Source organism: Canis aureus, chromosome 4 (assembly GCF_053574225.1).
Source record: "Canis aureus isolate CA01 chromosome 4, VMU_Caureus_v.1.0, whole genome shotgun sequence".
Lineage (NCBI taxonomy): Eukaryota > Metazoa > Chordata > Mammalia > Carnivora > Canidae > Canis > Canis aureus.
The window spans coordinates 38,599,039-38,622,834 of NC_135614.1; the positions used below are offsets into that span (position 1 = coordinate 38,599,039).

Sequence of the window (23,796 nt, forward strand, 5' to 3'; positions counted from 1 at the left end):
GTTCCACATCAGGAAAATAAGGGAAAATAATCATGCGGCTGTTTCCTTTCAGTGAAGTTAGTGGAGTTCTGAGATGGAAAATAATGTCTCCGAACCCTCTAGGAATGTGACTTGATGCCGCATGGCCTTCCTGGGCCGCCTCCCCGCCACTTCGGTGTTCATTCAACAGACAGAGATTGACACTTACTTTATGCCAGGCACTGTGCTTGGTGCTGGGCACTGGCAGGATTGGAGGGGACCAGGCCTTCCTGCCCCACAGAGGGATAATCTGTATGAGAGCAGAGTAGACTAGGTAGAGAAGGAAAAAGGGAAGCCCAGGCACAGGGAATAGTGTGTACAAAACCCCCTTCCAGAAAGAGCCTGACCCTTGGGGGAACTGAAAGACCAAGGCTGGAGCTCAGAGGCCATTTGTTCAGAAGATTGAGTTTCAAAATGATTGTACATTTATACAGTGGAATACTATTCCATGATTTAGAGACATCTCTGTGTTCATGGCAGTATCATTCACAGTAGCGGAGAGACATGGAAACAACCTAACTGTCCAGATGAATGGATAAAAAAGATGTGGGATACATACACAGTGGGATATTAATTCAACCACTAAAAAAAAAAGGAACTCCTACCATTTGCGACAACATGGATGGACCTGGATGGCATCATGCTAATAAGCCAGACACACAAATACTGTATGGTGTCATTATATGTGGAATTTTTTAAATTTTTAATTCTATGTTTTTTAAGTAAATAATTCATTTATTTGTGTGAGAGAGAGCATAAGTGAGAGGGGCAGGGGAAGAGGGAGAGAGAAAATCTCAAGCTGGCTCCATACCAAACACAGAACCTGACACAGGACTTGATCCTAGGAGCCTGAGATCACATCTTGAGCTGAAACCAAGAGTTGGACGCTTAACCAACTGAGCCACCCAGGTGCCCCTATATGCGGAATAAGCCCCTATATGTGGACTCTTAAAAAAAAAAAAAAGCAATGAATATGTAGAAACAGATTGTAACATGGTGGTTGCCAGGGTGCCAGGGGCTGGGGCAGGAGGGAAATTGATGTTGGTCAATGGTACAAACTTTCACTTATTAGATGAATATGTTCAGGGGGGATTTAATGTACAGCATGTGACTACAGTTAACAATACTGTATCTTATTCTTGAAAGCTGCTATGAGAGTAGAGCTTTATTTAGGTTCTCTGTTAACAATAAAGTGGTAGGGGCAGCCCTGGTGGCTCAGCGGTTTAAGCGCCACCGACAGTCAAGTATATGAGCCTGCAGACCCAGGATCAAGTCCCACATCGGGCTCCCTGCATGGAGCCTGCTTCTCCCTCTGCCTGTGTCTCTGCCTCTCTGTGTCTCTCATGAATAAATAAATAAGGTCTTTAAAAAACAACAACAACAACAAAATGGTAATTATTGAGGGGAAGGATGCCACAACCAAGGTTATTGTGGTAACATTTTGCAACATATACATGTATCAAATCATCATATTGTACATGTTGAACTTATAATGTCATATATCAGATATATTTCAATAAAGCTGGGGCTGATGGTGGGAAGGATTGGACTTTAGATAGGATCTCAAAAATATGATGACCACTGAAATTAGGCTGTAAATACAGAGCCAGCCATTCCATCAATCTAAAGTTCTAAACACATATAACTAATCAATAGTGATGGGGTGATGGGAATAGGGACACCTGGGTGGCTCAGTGGTTGAGCATCTGCCTTCAGCTCAGGGTGTGATCCTGGAGTCCGGGGATTGAGTCCCACATCGGGCTCCCTGCATGGACCCTGCTTCTCCCTTTGCCTGTCTCTGCCTTCTCTCTCTCTCTGTCATGAATAGATAAATATTAAAAAAAAAAAAAATAGTGACAGAAATAGATGAATAGTTATGTCTGGAGGGAAATGACTTGGAGGGGGCAAGAGAACTTTCTGGGTTGATGAAAATGTTCCAGATCTTGATCAGAGTTTTAGTTATGTGGAGATACACATTTATGAAAAATTCACTAAACTATACACATAAGACTCGTGTATTTTACTGTATATCTGCAAACTATATCCTAAAATAGGCCTTAATGTAGATGCAGTTCTGATGAAGGGAAGGGGAAAGAAGAAACATGTTTGTTGAGAGATGAACCACATTAAGGCAGAAAGCAGGCTTCAGGTATCAGGAGTGAGTAGAAATCCCCAACTCTGCCACTTCTAGCAAAATCTCTTCACTAATGCCTCAGTTTTCAAATCTATAGAACAGGGATAATAATGATTTTCCCTTACTGAATTGTTAGACTTTAAAGAATAACAAGGTAATTTACATTAACCATTTAGAACATTGCTTCGCACATGGTAAAAGCTCAACAAACAGAAGCTTATTTTTATTTTTCAAGATTTTACTTATTTATTCATGAGAGACACAGAGGCAGAGACACAGGCAGAGGGAAGAGAAGCTGGCGCCATGCAAGGAGCCCAGCGCGGGACTCGATCCTAACCTGGGATCACCCCTGGGCAAAAGGCAAACGGTCAACTGCTGAGCCGCCCAGATGTCCCTATTTTATTTTTTTAAAGATTTTATTTATTCATGAGACACACAGAGGCGGAGACACAGGTAGAGGGAGAAGCATGCTCTCTGCGGGGAACCCTATGCGGGACTTGATCCCGGGACCTAGGATCAGGACCTGAGCCGAAGGCAGAAGCTCAACCACTGAGCCACCTAAGTGCCCCCCAAACGGAAGCTTTAAAAAATAAGTCGGCCTCCAGACAACTGGCAGAGGAGCCAGTCCCTGGGTTGAGAAAAGGCTGCCTCGCGGGGGCAGCCCCTGCGAGGGGAGGTCTGCAGGGACTACGACGTGACCCGGCGGCGCGGGGCAAGCTGGGAGTTGTAGTTCCCGCCAATCCGAGACGCCCACGGACGCCGAGCGAAGAGGATCCGCAACCAGGATCCCCTCTGGGAGTGGGGAATGCCCAGCACGAGCAGAGAGCGAACGAGCTCTGCTCCAGGCTGCCTCTAGCGATGGGCCAACGCGTCCTGTTGCCTCTGGAGTCTCCTAACCCCTCGAAAGAGGTGTCAACGCTCCCAGTTCGACGACCAGGAGACAGGCTCAGAGAAGGGGCCAAAGCCGGGAACCACGCTCCGCTGAGCCCAGTCTTTAGTTTGTCCACCGGCCCTGCCTCCTCGGTGCGAAGCCGGGGGAGGGGGACGGACTCTCTGGGAAGCGAAGGGTCTTTGAACGCACATGTCAGTCGCCTTGTGCTCCTGGTGCCACAGAGGAGACAGAGTCGGTCACTCGCCCAAGGTCACGCAGGCAGCAGCGCGCCGCTGGGACGCCAGACGCCGGGCGCTTTGCCCTTGCGCGCCCTCTGCCGCCGGAAGCCGAGGGGCGTGGCCCGCGGACGGTGGAGGCGCCGCAGAGGATTCGAATCCTTGAATCCGCCCCCCCCGCCCTCGCGCTTGGTGCAGTCCTGGTAGTTCCGCAGACGCACGGGAGCGGGGGTGAAGCTCCGCAGCCGGCGTAGGCGCGGGTGGCGAGGTCCGCGGACGGTTCCACTGCGCGGGGCCAGAGGGGGGGCCGCGGCGGGCGGCGCTCGGGCCGCAGCGGGACCGGGACCCCGGGCTGCAGCGGGAGCGACTCGCCGGCCGCCCGGTTGGGGTGGAGCCCAGCCGCGGCTCCAGGTAACGCCTGGCCCGGACCCTGCGCCGTGCGCCCCAGGCGCGAGGCCAGCGAGGACGGAACGATAGGGGGCGGCCGCGGGCCGACAGAGTAGCTCAGGAACTTCCAGCGAGGCCTCCGCCTGCGTCTGCAGTGCCGAGCTCGCTGCCCCGGGACGCGGAGCCAGAGGTGCTGCGCTCTTCAGTCGTTCCGCTAGGTCCAAGTGCCCCAGTTCGGGGACCCGCTCCCCACCCTGGGAACTACAAGTCCCAGAGTGTCTTGCGCCCCGCACGTGACCCGATCGACCCCCCACCCCTGCCCTCCGACGGGTTCCGGCTTCAGCTGGGGCCCTGCGTTCAGGGACTGAGAGCTGAAGAGGCGCCGCGGTCCCTTGGCTCGTGACGTCGGTCCCAGACATTGCACCGGCGCCCCTTGTGCCAGCCGCTGGGGAGCCACAGCTCTCCGAGCCCTGCTTTGGAGCGGCTGCAGGTCCGGGGAACACCACTGCACCCCAGCGCCGTCGATACAACTTTTAGGATGCCGGAATGCCGGGGAGTCCAGAGACGGTCTGTGTCTTACCCGAGGTCACACAGATTCCGTTGCCTAAGGATCTGTACGCTCGAATCGGGCTGCTGCCGGGGGGTCAGGGCGGTGGTGTGGGCAGGATGGAGGCAAGAAGCCGGCCCTCAGGAGGACAGAAACAAGATGGAGGGAAAATGGGGAATTCGGTTGGACTCCTCTCCCTGGGTCTGCCAGGCGCCCGCTCTTATGCAGACCCTGCTTTTCATCTCTCGGTGATGTGATAGTACCTGCTCCCACCGTTGCAGACCCTGGGAGTTACAGTGGCCAGAGTTGCAGGGGGAAGGGAGTCGGAAAGGGGAGCCCTTCCAACACCGTACCCGCAAAGCTCACTCGCACATTCAAGAGCAGACCCAGACCCAGAAAGTTGGGCAGGTACCGCAAGAGATGCACACATAGTAAGAGCTACAGTTGACTCACTGAGGTAGACGTTGTCACCTCCGTTTTACACCTGGCCAAACTGAGCCTCAGAAAGGTGGTGACTTCCTCAAAATCACAGAGCCAGTAAGAGGTAGAGCTGGGTTTCAGGCCCAGACAGGTTAGGCTCTCTAACCATCATTGTGTGCTTGTCCTCACTAGCCTATAGGAGGTAACAGTGGTGCAAACTAAGTGCTCAGTAAATATCATGTGTCACTAGTGTTATTGCCCTAATTTTACAGGTAAGACTAAAGTGGAGGGAAGCCAAATAACTGACCCAAGTCAGAACTAAAGTACCACTGACCTGAGCCCCAGGCCCTTGAACACCTTTATAGATGCCCCACCCTACCCCCTTATGCATAAACACAGTTCTTTCAGGCATGCCCTGAGAAAGGACTTGGCAGGGAGCCCATCAACCCCCACACTGGGATGTGAGGCTCTGGGCTCAGGTCTGCAATGCTCTGTGGTAGCTAGGAGGTCTGAGTCCTGAACTGGCTCTGCCAGGCTGTGCTGTGTCTCTGGGTGATCCCTCAGTCTGTATTCCGCAAGCTCCACCTGGGAAGGCTACTTAGCCTTGTGTCTGGAGGACAGTTTGAGGGGTCCTAGAAGAAAGGAGTAGGGTGCTTCCTGACCCTGAGGGAGGAATGGAGGCAGCCAGCAGTCCCAAGTTCTTGGGTAGAGCAGGGAGGGGGCAGGGCCCCAGCAGGAATCCATGATCCTAATCCCTATCCTGCCAAAGTGGAATCCCTCCCACCTGAAGAGGAGATTTGGGGATGGAAGCTGGAATGCAACATCCAGTGCTTTGCACTTGGAGAGACCAGGGTTTGAATCCTCTGCTGCTCATCCACCAGTCCTTGAGCCTCCGTGGTCTACTCTTGCCTTGGAATATCTGTCCTTTTGATTATTGAGCAACCCTTGGGGACTCTGTTTTGACATTTGTGACGCATGAACCAAACTTAATGTTAGATTAGAATGTGATACCTGGTTTGCCCATTGATTATTGAGTCATACCCCCTCATACATTTCCTCATCTTTAAAATACTGGCACCTAACTCTTAGGTCATTGGGAGGACCAGTGAGACGATCAGGAGTGGGCCTGCTTACACTCTGCAGGAGACCCTAGAGCCCTAATTTCTCCACAGAACCTCACTGCAGATGTGTGGATAAGAGTGAGCCACCCCCAACTGTGGCTTCCGGAGCCCACTGGGTCACACTTCTGGGATCTTAGGCAAGGAGAGGCACTTCCTGAACCACTTTCCTCATCTGTGAGATGAAAACAGAAGCTGTCTTCAAGTGGCAGGGGAGAAGTAGGGTGGAGTGATGAGAATGAGGCACACAGCAGGTGTGCAGGCCACATCACCACATTGGGATTCCAAAGCAAAAAAGACCTACTGGTAAACCTGAGGGGATTCACAGGAAAGCCCAGACTTCTGGCTTATCTTGAAAACCTGGGGAAATTGGGCCTCCTTCCCACTTGTTTCAGAGTGATTCTGCATGTGCCCAGGAAGGTTTTTCAGATCAGGAGATATGTTACTGGCCTCTGGCCCTGGGGGAACCCTGAGGGGCTGTGAGTATTTGCTCAAGGTCTCCCAGGGGAGTAAGCCAGAAGGTCATGCATGCGGGAGGACAGGTCAGGGATTTCCTGGCCCTGTAGAATCAGAGGTGAGAGTCAAACTCAGAGCCTCTTCCTTAGGCATCTGCCATCCAGTGTGAGCCAGAGCCTGCTGGGAGGAGAGGGGGAGAACAGTCCCTTGGAGATGGTTTCTGCTGTCCCAATGCAGTGTGGTAATAGTCCTGCTGTGCATTAAGGAACTCAGAGCAGCTGACTGCCAGAAGACAGGTCAGGGAGGCTTTGGGGAAGCAGTCTTAGAGCTGAACCCCAAAGGCTGAGCAGAGTTTTGCCAGGGGTAATGGGTGGTAAGGATGTTTTAATTAGAGTTGTACAGTCAGAACTTTGGTGGCTTCGAAGTACATGACTTGATTGTGGCTGAAGACTTGCATTCTGAGGGTGTGTGAGTGGTAAGGTATTCTCACTGTGGCCTTGGGCAAGTACTTGATTCTTTAAGCCTCAGATGTCACACATAAAATGAGGCATTATTCCAGTGAAGGCTAGATGACAGTGCACTTAAAAATTCTGAATAAAAAAAAAAAATCTGAATCCCCTTAGACTAGACAGGAGTAATGGAGTAAGACATAAAGTGAAATGACTGTGGCAGGGCTCTGTACAAATGAGATGGTATGAAGTGAAGGTTGGGGTACGTCTAGGACTGAGTTAAGAGATGGGGAAGTTCAGTACAAGCTAGAGATCTCCGAGCTTCCTTTAAGAGGTAAGAGGGAACAGGGATCCCTGGGTGGTGCAGCGGTTCGGCGCCTGCCTTTGGCCCAGGGCGCGATCCTGGAGACCCGGGATTGAGTCCCACGTCGGGCTCCCGGTGCATGGAGCCTGCTTCTGCCTCTGCCTATGTCTCTGCCTCTCTCTCTCTCTCTGTGACTATCATAAAAAAAAAAAAAAAAAAAAAAAAAGAGGTAAGAGGGAACAGAGCCTCAGAGGACAGAGAAGAGAAATAGGTTGGTAGAAAGGAAGAGAGAGTGCATCTCAGGCAGGCCATCCAGCTAAGCACAGGCAGGAAGGTGTCAGGCAGGGAAGGCCAGTGGGTGCACCATCATGGTTGTGGGAGAAGGACTGGGGAGAGGTGAGCCTGGAAGGCTGGGGGGAGCTTGTTAAGCACAGCTCCAGAGGCAGGCAGTAGGGAGCCGCTGCAGGTTCTGTCCCTACACAGGCAAGCAGGGGGTGGTCTTAACAACATAGCACCTTCCAACGAAGAGAAGATTTTCTAACTTCTTTTACAAGGTGGGAAAAATAAAAGGTCAGAAGTGAGAGCCAGTGAAAGGGGGTTGGCTAGAGAAAGGCATTACCCTGTACTTCCCCATTCGTTCTCATGCACACATAGTGTTTAACCCATGGATAGAGGTAGGCAGGTAACACCTGCAGTACTGCATCCTGAACTTGATCTCCTGTGCTTAGATATCTGCAAACTGCCCTTGGGTACCATCTGCAGTCATTGCATTGCTGGCTGCACACTCACCATGCAGTAACAGATTGTTGCTGGTCTAAACAACACTTGGATGAATATCTCTGCTCCCTAGACTTCTGGATTGTTTCCATTGGATACTTTTCCTGAAGGGGAACTTCTGACTTTAAGGGAACAGAAGTTTTTATGCCTTAGATTTAAAATGCTCATACTTTTTAACAGTAAATTTCTTTAGAATTTTCTATAGGTTATATGGTATGGTTTTTTGTTTTTTTTTTTCTCTCTCTCTCTTTTTTTTTTTAACCTTGATAGGTGTACTCTTTAACCCCTATCCCTTACTTCACCCATGCCTCCACCCAGATTGTACAGGGTATGGGTTGGTTGGTTTTGTTTTGTTTTAAGATTTATTTTATCTTAGAGCTTGGAGGGGAGGGCAGATGAGAGTGTCTTAAGCAGACTCCATACTGAGCATGGACCCTGACGCAGGGCTCAATCTCACAACTCTTGAGATCAAGACCTGAGTTGAAACCAAGAGTTGGAGGCTTAACTGTGCCATCCAGGCACTCCGGTATAGGATTTTTTAAAAAGAGCAAATGTACACAAGCATATACAATAAAAAGTCTATCCATCCAGTCCAGTTCTCCCTAAGGACAATTGTTAGTTTCCTGTATATCCTTCCAGAAATATTCTGTGCAGATACTGTATATACCCAGTTTTCAGAAAAATAGATACATATTACACTCTGTTCAGCAAATTGCTTTTTTTATTCTTAAATTTGGGGTTATGAAGTACACCAAAGCAGCACAGAAAATGACACCACACACACACACACACACACACACCCTGTAGCCCTATACACAGGTTTAACAAATGTTATGTAACATTTTGCGCTGGCATCTTGTTTAAGGAAGTAACCCTATGTCAGTGCAGCCCCATGCAGAGGAGTCCAGTTTATTGAGTATATGCACACATTCTTTTCGGCCGTGCCCAGCTCTTGGATATTTAGAGTATTACTGACTTTTTTCCTTAAATAATCGATGCGGAGGTAATACTCCACTTTGTATGATGCTGGCCCAGTGTTAAGGCCAAGGAGAACGAAGCTCAGCTGTTCAGCCACACTTTCTAGCTGTGTGACCTAGGGTGAGTGACCCCTTTGATCCTCTTTACCCATCTGTAAAATGCTGCAGTAATCCCTCCATCTCATCGCTGCTGGGAGGAGTACAGGAGTAGGTAACCGAAGACTTCATTAAGCTTAGTTCGCCAATACCCTTAAACAGGTTACCCTCCACAAGGGAGGCCAAGCTTTCCTGGCCACGCGCCGAGAGCTATTAGAGCGGCGGACAACTGCAGCTCGGGCTTAAAACTGTTCCCCGCCCCTTTCCCGGGCCACGCTGGGGGCGGGGCGGTTAAGTGTCTCTGTGACGTCAGCGCACGCAAGACCAATCCCCCTGCCTGGCAGGCGTTAGCTGCTTTGCATGGGCTGCCCGCTATTGGTTCGTTGGGCAACCCAGGCCCTCCCAGCTTTTTAAAGCTGCCGCGTAGTATAAACAAGGAGATGCACAGCGGCCAGGCCATGATGTCATCGCGGCGCGGTAGCTCTTGGGGCTGACGTCATCTCCGGGGAGGTTGCCGACCCAAGGCTGTTAGAGCCTTTCTAACCCAGTTGGGCTGGCTTAAGAGGCCGCTCCTGCCCCGTCGAAGGCCAGTCCCATTGCACTTCAGTGTCCCTGGCGGCGCCCCGTCCCCGAAGAGACGACCATGACACAGTAAGTCCGGGTTGCGGCTCTCCTAGGGGAGCCCATTTCTCCGGCAGGGAAACTGAGCCTCAGAGGCGCGAGTGGTTCGCGAGTTTGCATAGCGAGTTCGAGTTGCAGCCGGTTGGCCTTGGCCACCCCGGGGTCTCCCATCTTTAGCTCAGGCCATGTGGCCCCGCCCCTTGCTTGTGATGACTGCGGTCACTTTAAGTGCGAAGGTGGGGGCAAGAAGGTTTTAAAAGAAAATCTGCCTTCCAAGATGGCTTCCCATTAGTCACGTGCCGAGTCGCGGGGAGTGATTGGCTCCCACAGCCCTCGCGGGGCGGAGCTCTTGGCAGGGCTGCCGCGGGCAGTGGCCCGCTACTGTTTGCCGGAACCTCCCGGCGCGTCCCCGCGAGTCCCCCTCCCGCCCGACGCGCGACCCCGCCGCTTCGAATGTTGTGAATCAAATGTGGGATTTGTTACATTCCGCTGCCGCCGCGGACAGTTCTTAAAGGGCCAGCCGCCTGCAGCTGCGCAAAACCCGGCTGCGTCCTGCGCCGCCTCCCGCTCCCGGAGGGCCTGGGCTGAGAGAGGCAGACCGCGCGTGGGCCTCGCGAGGCAGACGCCGGCGGACCGACAACAAAGAGAGGGCTCCGGAAGGAGCTGGACTGCCCCCGGACCGGGGGGTGGGGAGGGGAGCACATTGTTCCGCAGGGCGGGGGCTCTTAAAGGGTCCAGGCAGCCCCCCTCCCCACTGCCCAGCTTGGCCGTCCTAGATCGGGAACAAAGGAGCCAACGTGTGGCCTGGCGGCCGAAGGTGAGTAGGGGCCAGAGCTCCAACTCCCTATTTCCGCATCCTTGGAACTCCTGTCTCCCTCCCCTGGGACTGGGGGCTGTGATCCAGCTGGCTCCGCAGGGGTTAATCACGGGCGGTCTAGCGTGGGGACGGCGAGACCTCTAGAATCAGGGAGATCAAGGAGGTTCCCCCCAACCCCCCAAGCCCAGGTTGAGTCTCCCTTCTCCGGAGGCTCAGTGCTGCGGTTGGAGAGGAAGGAGCCGCCCCCTCCCCCTGCCGCCGCCACTTCCTTTGTTGTTGCTTTTGTCTCACGCCGAGCACATGGTCCGGGATCCTCGGCTCTTAAAGTCACAGCGCTCTGGCCCCAACGCCGCAGTCTGGACTCCCGCCCCCCCCCCCCCCCCGCTTGTTCTTCCGAGTGCGGTACAAAGGAGTGAGAGGGGGACGTGGGGGTGTCTGCACCTCGGCCCCCTTCCCGGGGAGGGGTGGCCGACGAAGCTCCCCAGAGCCCCGCAACCTGAGCCTGGCCCGCGTTGAGGAGGGACTGGTCCCTCAGGAACACTGGTTTCCAACCCCTGCTAAGGTGACCACCTGGTTTCTTGCGTTTGTTTCTTCTGGCTTTATTTGGGCCTTCTAGGAAGGAGAGGTTTCCACTCCCATTTCACAGCTGTGAAAACTGAGGCTCACAGAAACGGAGAGATTTCCTTGACCAAGGTCACCTAGGGAGCCTGGGCTGACCAGGAACTACTAGTTCCGGGGCTGATGGTCCTGCCCTCAACTACCTCCAGGTAGCACGCTGGCCTACCCGGCAGTGGTGGCCTAGTCTGCCCTTTGTGGGGGTCGGGGCTTCTCATCCTGCCTGAATCTACTCAGGCTCTCAGGCAAACATACCCTTGGGGCAAATGACTGGGCAGGGGTTCCCTAGACTAAGACTGAGATAGTGGCATGGGGCACTGGAAGTAGGGAGTTGGCTGCCTCCTGGAGAAAGGGGTGGATGCAAAGTGTGGTGCCTGCTTCCAGGCAAGATTGGATTTAAGGATGGGACCCTGAAGACCCATTTACCCAGACCTCCTTGGAAGCACAGTACAGAGGACTATGGAAAGGCAGAGAAATTGGGGGTGGTCACCTTTGCAGTTTGACCTTGAGCAAGTTGCTTGCTCCAAGTCTGGGCCTCGTTAGCTTTTCCACAATAGGGTTAGTCATAAGTGCCTGAAACAGAAAACTCTCGATCCCCTTTGGGGACTGGAATTAGTTGGGATTAGGTGGTCATTGGGGTTGCTGATGCTAATGAGAGTCAGGGATTAGGGGAATCTGGGCCTAGGTGGCAGCCAGGCAGGACAAGTTCTGGCTTTGTGGGCTAGAGCAAGTTACTTCCTTTCTCTGGGTCTCAGTTTCCTCAACTGTGAAGTGGGTGTGTCCCTTCTGTGCAACCTCTGTTCTTAGTACGACTTCCGAGAACCAGGGATCCCTCGGTTGCCAGCTCGGGTTTTCCCCTATGGGGGCATATTTCCCAACTTTCTCTTGCAGAGCTTGAAGTGGTACCTGACTTGTGTTTGTGGGGGCTAGAGTGGGGGTTCCGCATCCTTGGAATTCCTGTCTCCCTCCCCTGGGACTGGGGGCTGTGATCCAGCTGGCTCTGCAGGGGTTAATCACGGGCAGTGCTTAATGTCTAATGGTGATCACTCACACCCACGTTTTGTAAATCACCTCTGCCTTTGAGCAGTCTTTCCAGTCCACTGGGAGGTGGTTACTTGGCTATTCCCATTTTACAGGTGAAGAGGCTGAGGCTCAGAGAGGGGGAGTGATGTGCCCAGTCCTAAGTCTAGAGACTCTGGCCAGAATTGGGGTATCATGTGTTAAGAATGCAAGGGTTGACACTTTTCAACTTTGGCACCATCATCTATGGCTAGAAGCCCTTTGGTCTGCTGGTTTGGTTTCTCAGCTCCTTGCCACATCCCTTTCCTGAGGAATGGGTGTTTTTGAAGGGGCTGGCCAGAGCAGAATCCCTTGTGCCTGGGCCTCTGTGGCATCCTCACCCCCCAGACTTCAGCAAGGCAGCCTGGCACAGGAGGAGCCACTGAAGCCACTGCCTGGGTTGTGTCCCAGTGCACTCACAGCTCTAGCTGACAGGCCTTAGACCTCAGTGTCCTTACTTCTGAGGGTTGCTGTGAGGACCCAAGGTGGCACTGAGAGGTATCATAGTTATTACTATTCAAATTCTGACCCTCAGTGTCCTTACTTCTGAGGGTTGCTGTGAGGACCCAAGGTGGCACTGAGAGGTATCATAGTTATTACTATTCAAATTCTTCATAAGCAGGACTATGGTCTCTCAGGATCTCTGAGGTTAGAGCAGTGGGGCCCAAATTTGGCAGTAGAAACTGCTGGGGATTTGGTAAAATATCTAGATGCCCCTGTTCTCCAGCCCTTCAAAGACTGTGACCCAGGTCTGGAGTGGCCTAGGAGTCTGTTGTTGGAGATATTTAGGGGTTTACTCTGAATCTTTCTTGGCCTTTGTTTGCTAGGCTGGATTGTCAGCAAGAATAGGAAGGCTGTGGGTGTACACATGTGCATAAGGATGTGTACCAGGGGTTACAAACCTAGTCACCTACGATGGGCAGGTAGTGAATGGGCCTGGGGTGGCCTGGAGGGAAAGCTCATGCTCCAATGAGGGGAACCAAGCAGAAATGAGGATCTAGTGGGACCACATTTTCTGCTTTTCTTTCCTCTCAACAAAAGGCCAGATTTTTATGTAATCTCCCAGTTTTTAATCATGGGCACCAACTTCACTGCTGCCAAACTGTGTGTGATTGGCTCTCAAGTGTACATTTATCACATAGGTGCTGGACACAAGCTGGTCACTGGGCCCTGCCTACTCTTCTGCCAAGTGCCAGAGGCCAAGTTAGAAGTGTGAATTCCACTCTTACACTTCTGGCTGTGGCCAGCCAGGCACTGCCCTATTAAGTGAAGAGCTTCCCCTGCAGGCTGGTTTATGAGAGTTAGGGCCCAGGCTTGTAAAGCTGAGCACAGAGGAAGTCTTCTTGCCACTGTTGGCAGGAAGGAACAAGGTGTTGAGGGTACGGTACACTGGGTCCCTAGCTGTGTTAGTGGGCAGGTAGTACTCAAAGCTGGGTGTCATAGTTGCAGAAGGGGTGGACAGAGGAGGCCTCCCTGTGGCAGAAACAGCAAAGGGCTGGTCCTATTTGATACACCTTTCAGCTTTGCAGGACCTGACAGGTTCCAGAGTTTTCTCTGCCAGGACCTCATCCCAACCTCTGGAGTTAGTAAATGGTCCCCCCCCCCCCAACAACTTATCCCACCTGGACCCCCAGCTCCTACCTGAGGGAAGAGACCCACCCCACCCCTGTCCCTCTCAGCTTCCTCCTTGAGGTTCTTGCTTCCCCTTTTTTCTCAGCAAGCCCCACTTCGGGGCTGTGTTAGGCCCCCAGAGCAAGGCCTGGCTGTATGCCAGACCTACCCATCCACCAGTGGCCGCTACCTTCATCCCCTCCTGTGAAGCTCTTATTCTGGAACCCTTCCTGCTGGCAGCAGAGTGCAGTAAGAGGCTGTGGCCAGCTCACCTCCCGCTTTGACACTTGGGCAAGTCCTTTCAATCTCTTTGAGCCTCAGTTTTCTCTTCTGTGAAAGGGAGCTAACATTGCCTTCCTTGAAGAGTAGATCAAGTCACGTGTGGATAGGTACTTATGGGAGCTTGTTATGAAAAGAAAGCAAACTGACTTGAATTGGGAGCCACCGAGGACAGGAACCGGCTTGGAACCTCTTACCTGGCAATAGTGCAAAGAGAAGGCTTAATTAGAATCCCCCCCCCTCCCCGGGGGGCAGCCCGGGTAGCTCAGCGGTTTAGTGCCGCTTTCAGCCCAGGGCCTGATCCTGGAGACTCAGGATCAAGTCCCACGTCAGGCTCCCTACATGGAGCCTGCTTCTCCCTTGGCCTGTGTCTCTGCCTGCCCCCCCCCCCCCTCTCTGTCTCATAAATAAGTAAAATCTTAAAAAAAAAAAAAAAAAAAAAGAATCCCCCCTGAGCTGACCCAATGGAAGGGAGGAAACTGGAGTGCCCTTCCAGGAACTACCAGCTTCCTGGAGGTTGAGGTTGAAGTTACAGCTTTGGGGACCCCACCCTGAGGGAACTTACTGGAGCCACCTGGCCTGGAAAGCATGCCAGCCAGCCTCCTGACTCACCACAACCCTGAAGAGGAACTTGACCCCATTTCATAGAGTAGGAAACTGAGGCCTGAACTCCCTGTCCCTGATTATCAGTGCCAAGAAGGCCAGACCCAGAGTGCACGCTGTACCTGGAGCACAGGGGTGTGGTGGACATCAGTAGCTCCTGGAATTAGACCCCTGAGGTTTGATTCTGTCTCCGTAGTCCCTGATGGGGCAAGTGATTGGACTTCTGTGTGCCTCAGTTTGTCTATCTGTTTGCCTCCTAGGGTTGTGAGCCCTGGCCCAGCCCCTCCACCCCACTGCCACCCCTGATGCGACCATGGGCTCTGGCAGTGACTAGGTGGCCACCCTCTGCCCCTGTGGGTCAGCGGCGATTCTCTGTAGGACCTGGCAGTACCCCGGGCCAGCTCCGGGGAAGGTAGGAAGGAACCTCCTAGTCCTACATAGCTTAGAGCCTGGTGCTGGGCTGATGGCCTGGGTTGTGGCCTAGGGGCCAGGGGTGGCAGGGCACAGGACCCTGAGCTGTCTTCCTTCCCTAGTGGGTAGTGACCTTGGTTTCTCTCCATGCTCTCTGAATGAGTGGCTCCCCTCAGTCCTACTGGGGCCTCCTCTCTGTGGTGCAGCCCCAGCCGCGAGGGCCCCCTGGCCAGCCTGCCTGCCCAGGATGAGCGCTTACCCTCCCAGCAGCCACTACCCCGGCCACACCTCCCTGTAGAGGAGCACCGAGCCTCGGCTCCTGCCGGCAGGAGCCCCCGAATGCTGCACCCAGCCTCCCAACAAAGCCCGTTCATGGTTGATCTCCACGAGCAGGTAGGCAGAGCACCCATCACCTTTGTTTCCCACCCTGTTGGCCCCTCCCCACCAGCCTCTGGCAAGCCTGAGGTAGCAGAATCCTGACTTCATCTTGCTTATTAACTCATTGCATGTTCATCAAGGCATTTTAGCCCTGTTTTACGGGTTGGCAAATTGAGGCGCAGAGAAGGGAAGGGCATTCCTTGGAACTAACTATACAGTGGATGAGTGGTAGAGCTGGAAGCCCCTCCCAAGTTCCCAGAGGGTTCTTTCTGCCCTCTAGGGCTTGGGGCAGGGGTACAGCCAGGTCTGTACCTAGGTAGGCCCCAGCTAGGGAAGGGAAGGGAGGTGACCCAGCAGGACTTTCTCATTTGGGGACAGCAGCATGGCCCATTTTTCCTCCCTACACTTCTTGGGTTTCTTTCCACCCACAGGTGCACCAGGGACCCGTCCCTCTGTCCTACACAGTCACCACGGTGACAACCCAAGGCTTCCCCTTGCCTACAGGCCAACACATCCCTGGCTGCAGTGCCCAGCAGCTCCCAGCATGCTCCGTGATGTTCAGTGGGCAGCACTACCCCCTCTGCTGCCTCCCACCCCCGGTGAGTGTGTGCCTTCACCTCCTGCCCTATCTCCACTTGAAAACCCCAGACACAGGCCAGCAGCAGAAGCAAGCTGAGCTTATGACACCCATCCAGGCTGTGAGAGTGAGAGCACTTACCCAGCTCCACGCCTCAACCCTGCCCAGAAACGCATGTGTGTATTAACAGATAGTGAGAGGGCACCTCGGTTCATGGACCTTCCTGCACCCCAGTGCCTGCCTATGGTTTGGAATTGTAACTGTGGGCCTTAGGACTGTAGTGTCCTGACTGGGTGGCCTCTGGCAAGAATAGGAGGGTCCAGAGGGCATGGAATGGCCCCTGGCCCTTAGTACAAGCATAGGCAGAGCCTAGAACACTATACAGCCCCCACCCCCTCCCTCTCTTGGCAGCTGATCCAGGCGTGTACCATGCAGCAGCTCCCCGTGCCCTATCAGGCCTACCCCCACCTCATCTCCAGTGACCACTACATCCTGCACCCCCCACCACCAGCCCCACACCCCCAGCCTGCCCACATGGCACCTCTTGGGCAGTTTGTATCGCTGCAGGCCCAGCACCCACGTATGGTGAGTCTGGGCAATGGGTTTGATGGTATAGGGGATGGCATGGTGGGGGGGGCAGGGTTTCCCTCATTACTGATTTTGGCTGGCCCACCCCTGCTTCTTCCAGCCCCTGCAGCGGCTTGACAACGATGTGGACCTGCGGGGGGACCAGCACCCCCTGGGGAGCTTCACCTACTCCACCTCTGCCCCAGGCCCAGCCCTGTCCCCATCTGTGCCCCTGCACTACCTGCCCCATGATCCACTGCACCAGGAGCTATCCTTTGGTGTGGTAAGTACGGACCCCACCCAGACCCTAGGGTGATCAGGAGACAGGCCCACTGGGCTGACCTGCACCTGGTACCCCTCTCGTAGCCATATTCCCACATGATGCCACGGAGACTGAGCACCCAGAGATACCGCCTGCAACAGCCACTGCCCCCGCCACCCCCACCGCCACCCCCGCCACCGTATTACCCCAGCTTCCTGCCCTACTTTCTGTAAGTACCAGCACATCTGCCCCAGAGCCACGTGCTCTGGTTTCCTGGGACTTCCATTTGGACTCCAACAGAGCCCCACACGGTGCCTGGGGCCTCTAAAGCCATCTGGCATCCCTACCAAACCACATGTACTCAACACTCATGAGCTGGGTTTCTCACCTTCCTACAATGCCTTGGGACAAACACTGGAGTCCCTGGTGTGAACGGTGCAGAGCTCTGGGCTTTGTTTCATGGAGGGAGACGGGAACAGCTCTGCACCCCCTACACCTACTGACCTTGACCCTGGGCCCCCCACACCTGTCTCCCCTCCCCTAGCTCGATGCTGCCAATGTCACCAACAGCAATGGGGCCCACCATCAGCCTGGATCTCGATGTGGATGACGTGGAGATGGAGAACTATGAGGTCCCGTGGAGCACTGTCCTGGGAGGTGGGAGCTTGGGGGACCTCAGGCCCTGAGCATTCAATGACCCTCCCCCTCCTGCCCGTATCCAGGCCCTCCTGAACCTGGCAGAGCGACTAGGAGATGCCAAGCCTCGAGGCCTCACCAAAGCGGACATTGAGCAGCTCCCATCATACCGCTTTAACCCAGACAGCCATCAGTCAGAGCAGACACTGTGAGTACTATTCCCTCATCTGCCCCTCTGTCAGCACAGGCGGCTGCAGGGGCCCCCTTCCTCCAGGGGTTTTGTGCTGTGCGATGAGCCTCCCCCCTCCCCTGCCATCATTGTGGAGGTGACACTCTATACTCTCTCTCAGGTGTGTTGTCTGCTTCAGTGACTTTGAGGCACGGCAGCTGCTGCGAGTCCTCCCCTGCAACCACGAGTTCCACACCAAGTGTGTCGACAAGTGGTTAAAGGTAACGCATGATTCCATTATGTGGGGGTGGGGGGTGGTAGACCTTGGAGGGTTTCCCTTCTTGTCAGCTAGAAGTCCAGGCTCTGTTCATGGGTCAAGTCCCAGAAGCAGAATAGACCCAGCTGGGGTGGAGGACAGACAAGAGTGAAGCCTGATGTGTGGCTGCTCCCCCAGGCCAACCGGACGTGTCCCATTTGCCGGGCCGACGCCTCCGAGGTGCCCAGGGAGGCTGAATGAGGCCCACAGCCGCCCAGGATAACCCTGCCCGAAGCTCTGGAAGCTCGGGTTGGGGGGACCTGGGGAGGACGGGGAGGGAGTGGCCCAGGCCTGCCCCGTCATTCCCGCCTGCATCTCCAGAGCTGGTGCCAGGGTCAGCCCCGAGAGAAGCCCCTGCAATAAGCCCCTGCATTTGCCAAGCTCCAAAGACTCCTGCCCCGATCTGCCTGCCAGTCTGCCCGCCACGGAGCTGCCTGACTGTCCCTAACTCAGTCTCCCTCCTGTTTGCCCTTGAGTTCATCTCCTTTTCCTGCCAGCCCTGGGAGCCAGGGGTCCGTCCGTCCCCCCCTACCGCCACCCCCCAGTGCAGCTGGGGGAGATCCTCAGCCCCAGGATGGGCAAAGGGGACTCCATCCTGGGTTGCCTGGTCTCTTGCACTGAAATGGTATGCCGTCTGACTGGATGGCACTGACAGGTGTGCAGACAGAGAGTGGCATGAGGCCATTTCCTGAGCCCCAGACCTGAGTCCAGGAGCCTTGATCTCAGACAGACTCAGATAGCCAGCCTTACCCAGGCTTCTGTGAGGGTTGGTCCCCTCAAGGACCCTCACCCCAGTCACAACATTCCAGCCCCACCCCCAGGCTGGAGGATATCAGAGCCAGCCTCCTCAGTATATGGGGAACTGGCCCTGAGCTGGGGTGGCATGTATCCTGAGGGGGCCCAGGCCATGCAGGGGAGAGTGACCTCCTTTGTTCCTGGTGGCCACCCCTCCCTGGCAGTGAAAGGGGGCCAGACACACACCCTGTCTCCCCTCTCTGTTGTTTTGCATGAACGTGAAGAGCAGCAGTTTTTGTTTATTCAATTGGCCGAAAATCGCGTGTAGGATTTGGGAGTGTGGATTTTTAAATAATTTGTTTCCTTTTGGTTTAATGGGGGATATAGGGACCAACCAGGACCAAGTGCCCAGGTCTGGTGGTGCCGCCTGGTCTACATGCATGTGTGCGGCTGGGGCTGGGCTGGGCGGTTGGCAGTCATGGGTGGGGTTGGGGGGTGGTCTGTGCTCAGCTGATAACTGCCATGCACTGTACTGCACACGTCCCCAGAGCCTACCGGGACCGTACGCTTTTCAGGGCATTTCTCCCTCCAGCCAGGGCCCATCTCCCACCTGACTGGGTGAGTCTCCTCCAAGGAAGTCCCAGGAGGACAGGGACCAGGGAGGGCGTGGACCCCACATCTAGGGGCCCCCTCCCAGCCTGAGCCCTGCCCTCCAAGGTCTGGAGGAGGCCCCCATACAGTCTGGCTGAGCTCCCACCCTTTCCTTTCCTGGTCCCATTCCTTTCCTGTCCTACTCCCAGCTGGGGTTGCTGCCCTGAACGAACTGCGTGTGGGGCCGGCACATCCTAGCAGGCAGCCCCTGGCGCCTGCTGCCTCAGGGATGCTCCAACCACCCTCGTTCTCCCTGCAGCGGCCCTGGCTCCCTGCACCCCCTCAGCCTGCCATGGGGCCCCATCACCCTGGCCCCACCCCCGTGGAGAACCCAAAGTCTTACTGTATATAACTCCAGGTGACGTTTCTATATTTATAGCAGTGTTGAAATCCCACGTGTTTTACACAGAAAACCACCCTCTCCAAACCCCTCCCCTTCCCACCCCAACAAAAGGTTTTCAGAATCCTTAAGGTTCCTGGGGCAGGCGGAAACAGGCTCACGGATTGTGTGTCGGCTGCAGCAATGATTCCAACGAGCAGCTATTGGGGGGGAAAACACGACATTTAAAAAAAAATCATTAAAAAAAAGATTTATAAAACAATTATTTAGGATGTTTGTGATTTGCCGACCTTGCTATAGATGCCATGTTACCAATGATTTCCTGTGGTGGGGGCTTGTCATTGTTTACTCTTTTTATTTACCAACTTCTGGCCTAGGCATGACAGTGGGCACCATCCCCCAGCCTTGGCTGGGCCCAGCACCTGTGTTCTGTGTTAGAAAGGTTATATATATATATATATATATATATATATATATATATATATATTTACATATATATATATTAAAATATATGTAATTTGGGGGGCCCTGTTCCTTGCACATTTTACAGTTACCTCATTTTTCCCATGTATGTATTTGAGAAAATGCTAATATATAGAGAAAAAAAATGGTTCTTAAAGCTTAAATGTGTGGTTTTTTTTCCATTCCATTGGATTCACATTGGTTTGTAGCATTTAACATAACTAGTATGTTGTATTATATATATGTGTATACTGATTGAAATTTTTAACAGATTTGTACTTTTTTTAAAATGAAAGTTGCTAGTTCTGCTTGACCAAGTAGTGCAATCATTATTTTTTTTAATATTGTTGCTGATTTCAGAGGGATATTCACTAATAAATGTATGATGTATATCAAATATTGCCCAAGCTGCCTTTGGCTACCTGTTCTTTTGGTGGGAAGTGGGGGTAAATGTCAGTCTGAGAGTGGGTAGGGGCTAGGGATGAGGTGGGCAGAAAAGATTGTTCTCTGCTATGATACCTTGAGGGTACCTCCTGATCAAGAGGGTCTGCCAAGCCAGGTTAGTCATGACATTCTGGGCCATGTGCTTCACACTCAAAGTAGGATTCTGTTGGCAAGTGGCAGGATTCCATCAAACTGGTTTTAGGAAAGTGTCACTTATTTTGGTCTGTCACTTAAGTTCTGGATGTAGGTTCTGCCTCAAGCATGACTGGATTGGGCATGGGGATGTTATAAAGAACCAAGATGTCCTTCATTTTACAACTTTGTTTTGAAGGAGCTGCCTCAGTGTGGTATTTTTCTTGGTAGCTCTAGTTTAGTTTCTTGTAGTTTAGCATCTTTCCATGGGAAAACCATTTTTTCCCTGGAATTCTAATGGGATTTTTGGGATGGAGTCTTGTTAGACCCAATTTGGATTGTGGGTGCATCCCCAGGCCATTTACTAGCAGATCAAGGAGCTACACCAGCAGGATTGGCTTGACTTGCATTACATACCCTGCTACCCACAGGCCATACTAAGACTACATGGACTGGAGTCCCTCACCACCAGGCTCAGTGGGAGCTAGGGGCCTGAAAACCACCCAAGGGACTAAGTTGGTGATGCAGTTGCATTTCTCTTACCCATGAGTGTATATGGTACTGCAGAGATACCAGCTGACTTGTTAGCATGTCAAAGCAATATGGTCTGGAGCAGGAGCAGTGGGCTGGGGTCCGGAGACCCAGGACCTGGTGTCTGTGTGATGCCACTATCTGTAGCCTTGGTCAAGTCCCTTCTCTTTCAGTCTTTGGATCAACTGCAAAATAAGGGATAATTAGTTGAGTGGCTTCCTAATTGTGTTTCAGAGGAAGTGCTATGGGAGCATAAAGGGAGTCAAGAAGGGCTCTGGGGTTAAGTTAGTTTGGGAAATTCCACACTAAAGGTAACAAAGCCTGTATTGCAGGGCTTCTCTGAGCCCTGGTTATGCTGATGTATGTTATAACCCTCTAGGAATGGATACTGTGAGCAGCACTTCCTACATTTGATTGTTTGGCTACGTGTAATACTCAAGTTGCATTTTCTGGGGCACACTGAAAAGTGCTGATTAGACCAGTGATAGCAACAGAGTTCCCAGGGCCCTAGTCTGAAGACTAGGGAAGTCTTTAAGGTTTTTTTTTCAGTATTTAAAAAAAACCTATGGAGGGGTGCCTGGATGGCTCAGTTGGTTGAGTGTCTGCCTTTGGTTCAGGTCATGATCTCTGGGGTCCTGGGATCGAGCCCCAGGTCTCTCTGCTCAGCAAGCAGTCTGCTTCTCCCTCTCCCTCTGCCCCTTACCCTGCTCATGCCCTCTCTCTCACTCTCTCAAGTAAATAAATGAAGTCTTTAAAAAAAAAAAAAAAAAACACTATGGAAAAGAAGACATAAGCTTATTGATGCAAAAAACAAAACAAAACAAAACAAAAAAACAACCCTTGCCCAATTCAACATTCATTTATGATAAAAACTCTCAGCAATCCAGAAATAAGAGGGTAACTTCCTCAACTTGATAAACTAACATCTACAAAAAGCCCAAACTAACATGTAATGGTGTGAAAGACTAGGTGCTTTGCCCTTGAGATTAGAACAAGGCAAGGATGGCTATCTACTCTCATCACTCCTTTTTTTTTTTTTTTTTTTAAAGATTTTATTCATATGGGCAGCCCGGGTGGCTCAGCAGTTTAGCACCGCCTTCAGCCCAGGCTGTGATCCTGGAGACCCCGGATTGAGTCCCACATCAGGCTCCCTGCATGGAGCCTGCTTCTCCCTCTGCCTGTGTCTGTGCCTCTCTCTCTCTGTGTGTGTCTCTCATGAATAAATAAATAAAATGTTAAAAAAAAAAAAGATTTTATTCATTCATGAGAGACAGGCAGAGACAGGCAGAGGGAGAAGCAGGATCCCCATGGCAGGGAAGCCCAACATGGGACTTGATCCCAGGACCCAGGGATCACGACCTGAGCTGAAGGCAGAGGCTCTACCACTGAGCCACCCAGGTGTCCCGACTCTCACCACTCCTATTCAACAACATATTGGAAGTCTTAGCACAAAAGAAAAGGCAAGAAAAATGAAATAAAATTAAACATAGCAGATTGAAAATTTTCCCTATTTGTAGCTTTGATAACCTATAAATTATCAAAATTCCATGGAGAATTTGAAAATCCCAAGGAATCTACCAAGAAAAACTAGAACTAAATGAATTCATTAGGTCATAGGTTACAAGATGAATATACAAAAATTAATTGTATTCTGTATAGTAGCAATAAATATATGAAAACCAAAATCTAAAACATGCTATATAACCACTCAAAAGAGATGAAATATATCTAACAAGACATGAGATTCACGTGTTGAAAAATTTGACAAAACACTGGATGAAAGAAATCATAGACCTATATAAATAGAGAAACCTGTTCTCAGGCTAGAAGACTCAGCAATAGGTAAAGATGTGATTTCTTCCCATATTGGTCTATGGGTTTAATGCAATCCTATCAAAAATGTTTTTAAAATTGTGAGATGACATTCTTCAAAATTTATATGAAAAGGCAAACAAGTAGCTAACTTTGAAATAACAATAAAATGAAAAGAATCACCCAACCTGATTTTAAGAGTTATTGTATAGCTTTAAGACAATATGGCAGGGCAGCCCAAGTGGCTCAGCAGTTTAGCGCTGCCTTCAGCCTAGGGTGTGATCTTGGAGACCCCAGATCAAGACCCATGTCAGGCTCCCTGCATGGAGCCTGCTTTCTCCCTCTGCCTGTGTCTATGCCTCTCTGTCTCTCTGGGTCTCTTATGAATGAATGAATAAATAAATAAATAAATAAATAATCTTTTTTTTTTTAATTTTTGTTTATTTATGATAGTCACAGAGAGAGAGAGAGAGGCAGAGACACAGGCAGAGGGAGAAGCAGGCTCCATGCACCGGGAGCCCGATGTGGGATTCGATCCCAGGTCTCCAGGATCGCGCCCTGGGCCAACGGCAGGCACTAAACCGCTGCGCCACCCAGGGATCCCCAAATAAATAAAATCTTAAAAAAAAAATAAAAGACAATATGGCAGAGGGATCAATGGAACAGAAGAAGGATCCCAGAAACAGCCCTGCACAAGTATGGCCAGCTAATTATTGAGCATTCAACGAAGGATAGTCTCTTCAACAAATAATACTGGAATAGTTGGACATTCATACAAAAATGAACTCAAAATAGATCATAGATTTAAAGGTAAAACAAACTGGAAAACTTATAGAAGAAAACAAGTGAAAATCTTCACCAAGACCTAGAGCTAGGTGGAAAGAGCTTAGACATGGCACCAAAAGCAATCCATAAAAGAAAAATAGTGATAAATTGGACTTCATCAGAAATTATATGATTAATTTACAAGTCATATGT

At 51.9% G+C, this 23,796-nt stretch overlaps 1 protein-coding gene across 11 annotated transcripts in view; it reads left to right on the plus strand.

The window, feature by feature from the left end:
- Nucleotides 1-2,889: 2,889 nt before the first annotated feature.
- Nucleotides 2,890-23,796, plus strand: part of RNF44 (ring finger protein 44) — a 35,984-nt gene continuing 15,077 nt past the window's right edge. The window contains exons 1-10 of one of the 11 annotated variants that reach the window (XR_013378071.1): nt 2,890-3,670; nt 14,656-14,807; nt 14,983-15,199; nt 15,616-15,783; nt 16,173-16,346; nt 16,450-16,611; nt 16,695-16,819; nt 17,135-17,222; nt 17,313-17,434; nt 17,577-17,676. Coding sequence is in view for 2 of the 11 variants with exons in the window: in XM_077895456.1 (XP_077751582.1) it covers nt 14,701-14,807; nt 14,983-15,199; nt 15,616-15,783; nt 16,173-16,346; nt 16,450-16,611; nt 16,695-16,819; nt 17,135-17,222; nt 17,313-17,434; nt 17,577-17,676; nt 17,850-17,912 (1,326 nt within the window). In the remaining 9 variants the exon portion in view is untranslated. Of the gene's footprint in view, nt 3,671-3,755; nt 4,214-4,241; nt 9,442-9,496; nt 10,229-10,660; nt 10,791-14,655; nt 14,808-14,982; nt 15,200-15,615; nt 15,784-16,172; nt 16,347-16,449; nt 16,612-16,694; nt 16,820-17,134; nt 17,223-17,312; nt 17,435-17,576; nt 17,677-17,849; nt 20,297-23,796 lie in introns of those variants that run through there. The other 10 variants (XR_013378067.1, XR_013378068.1, XR_013378069.1 and 7 more) reach the window with 10 other exon arrangements.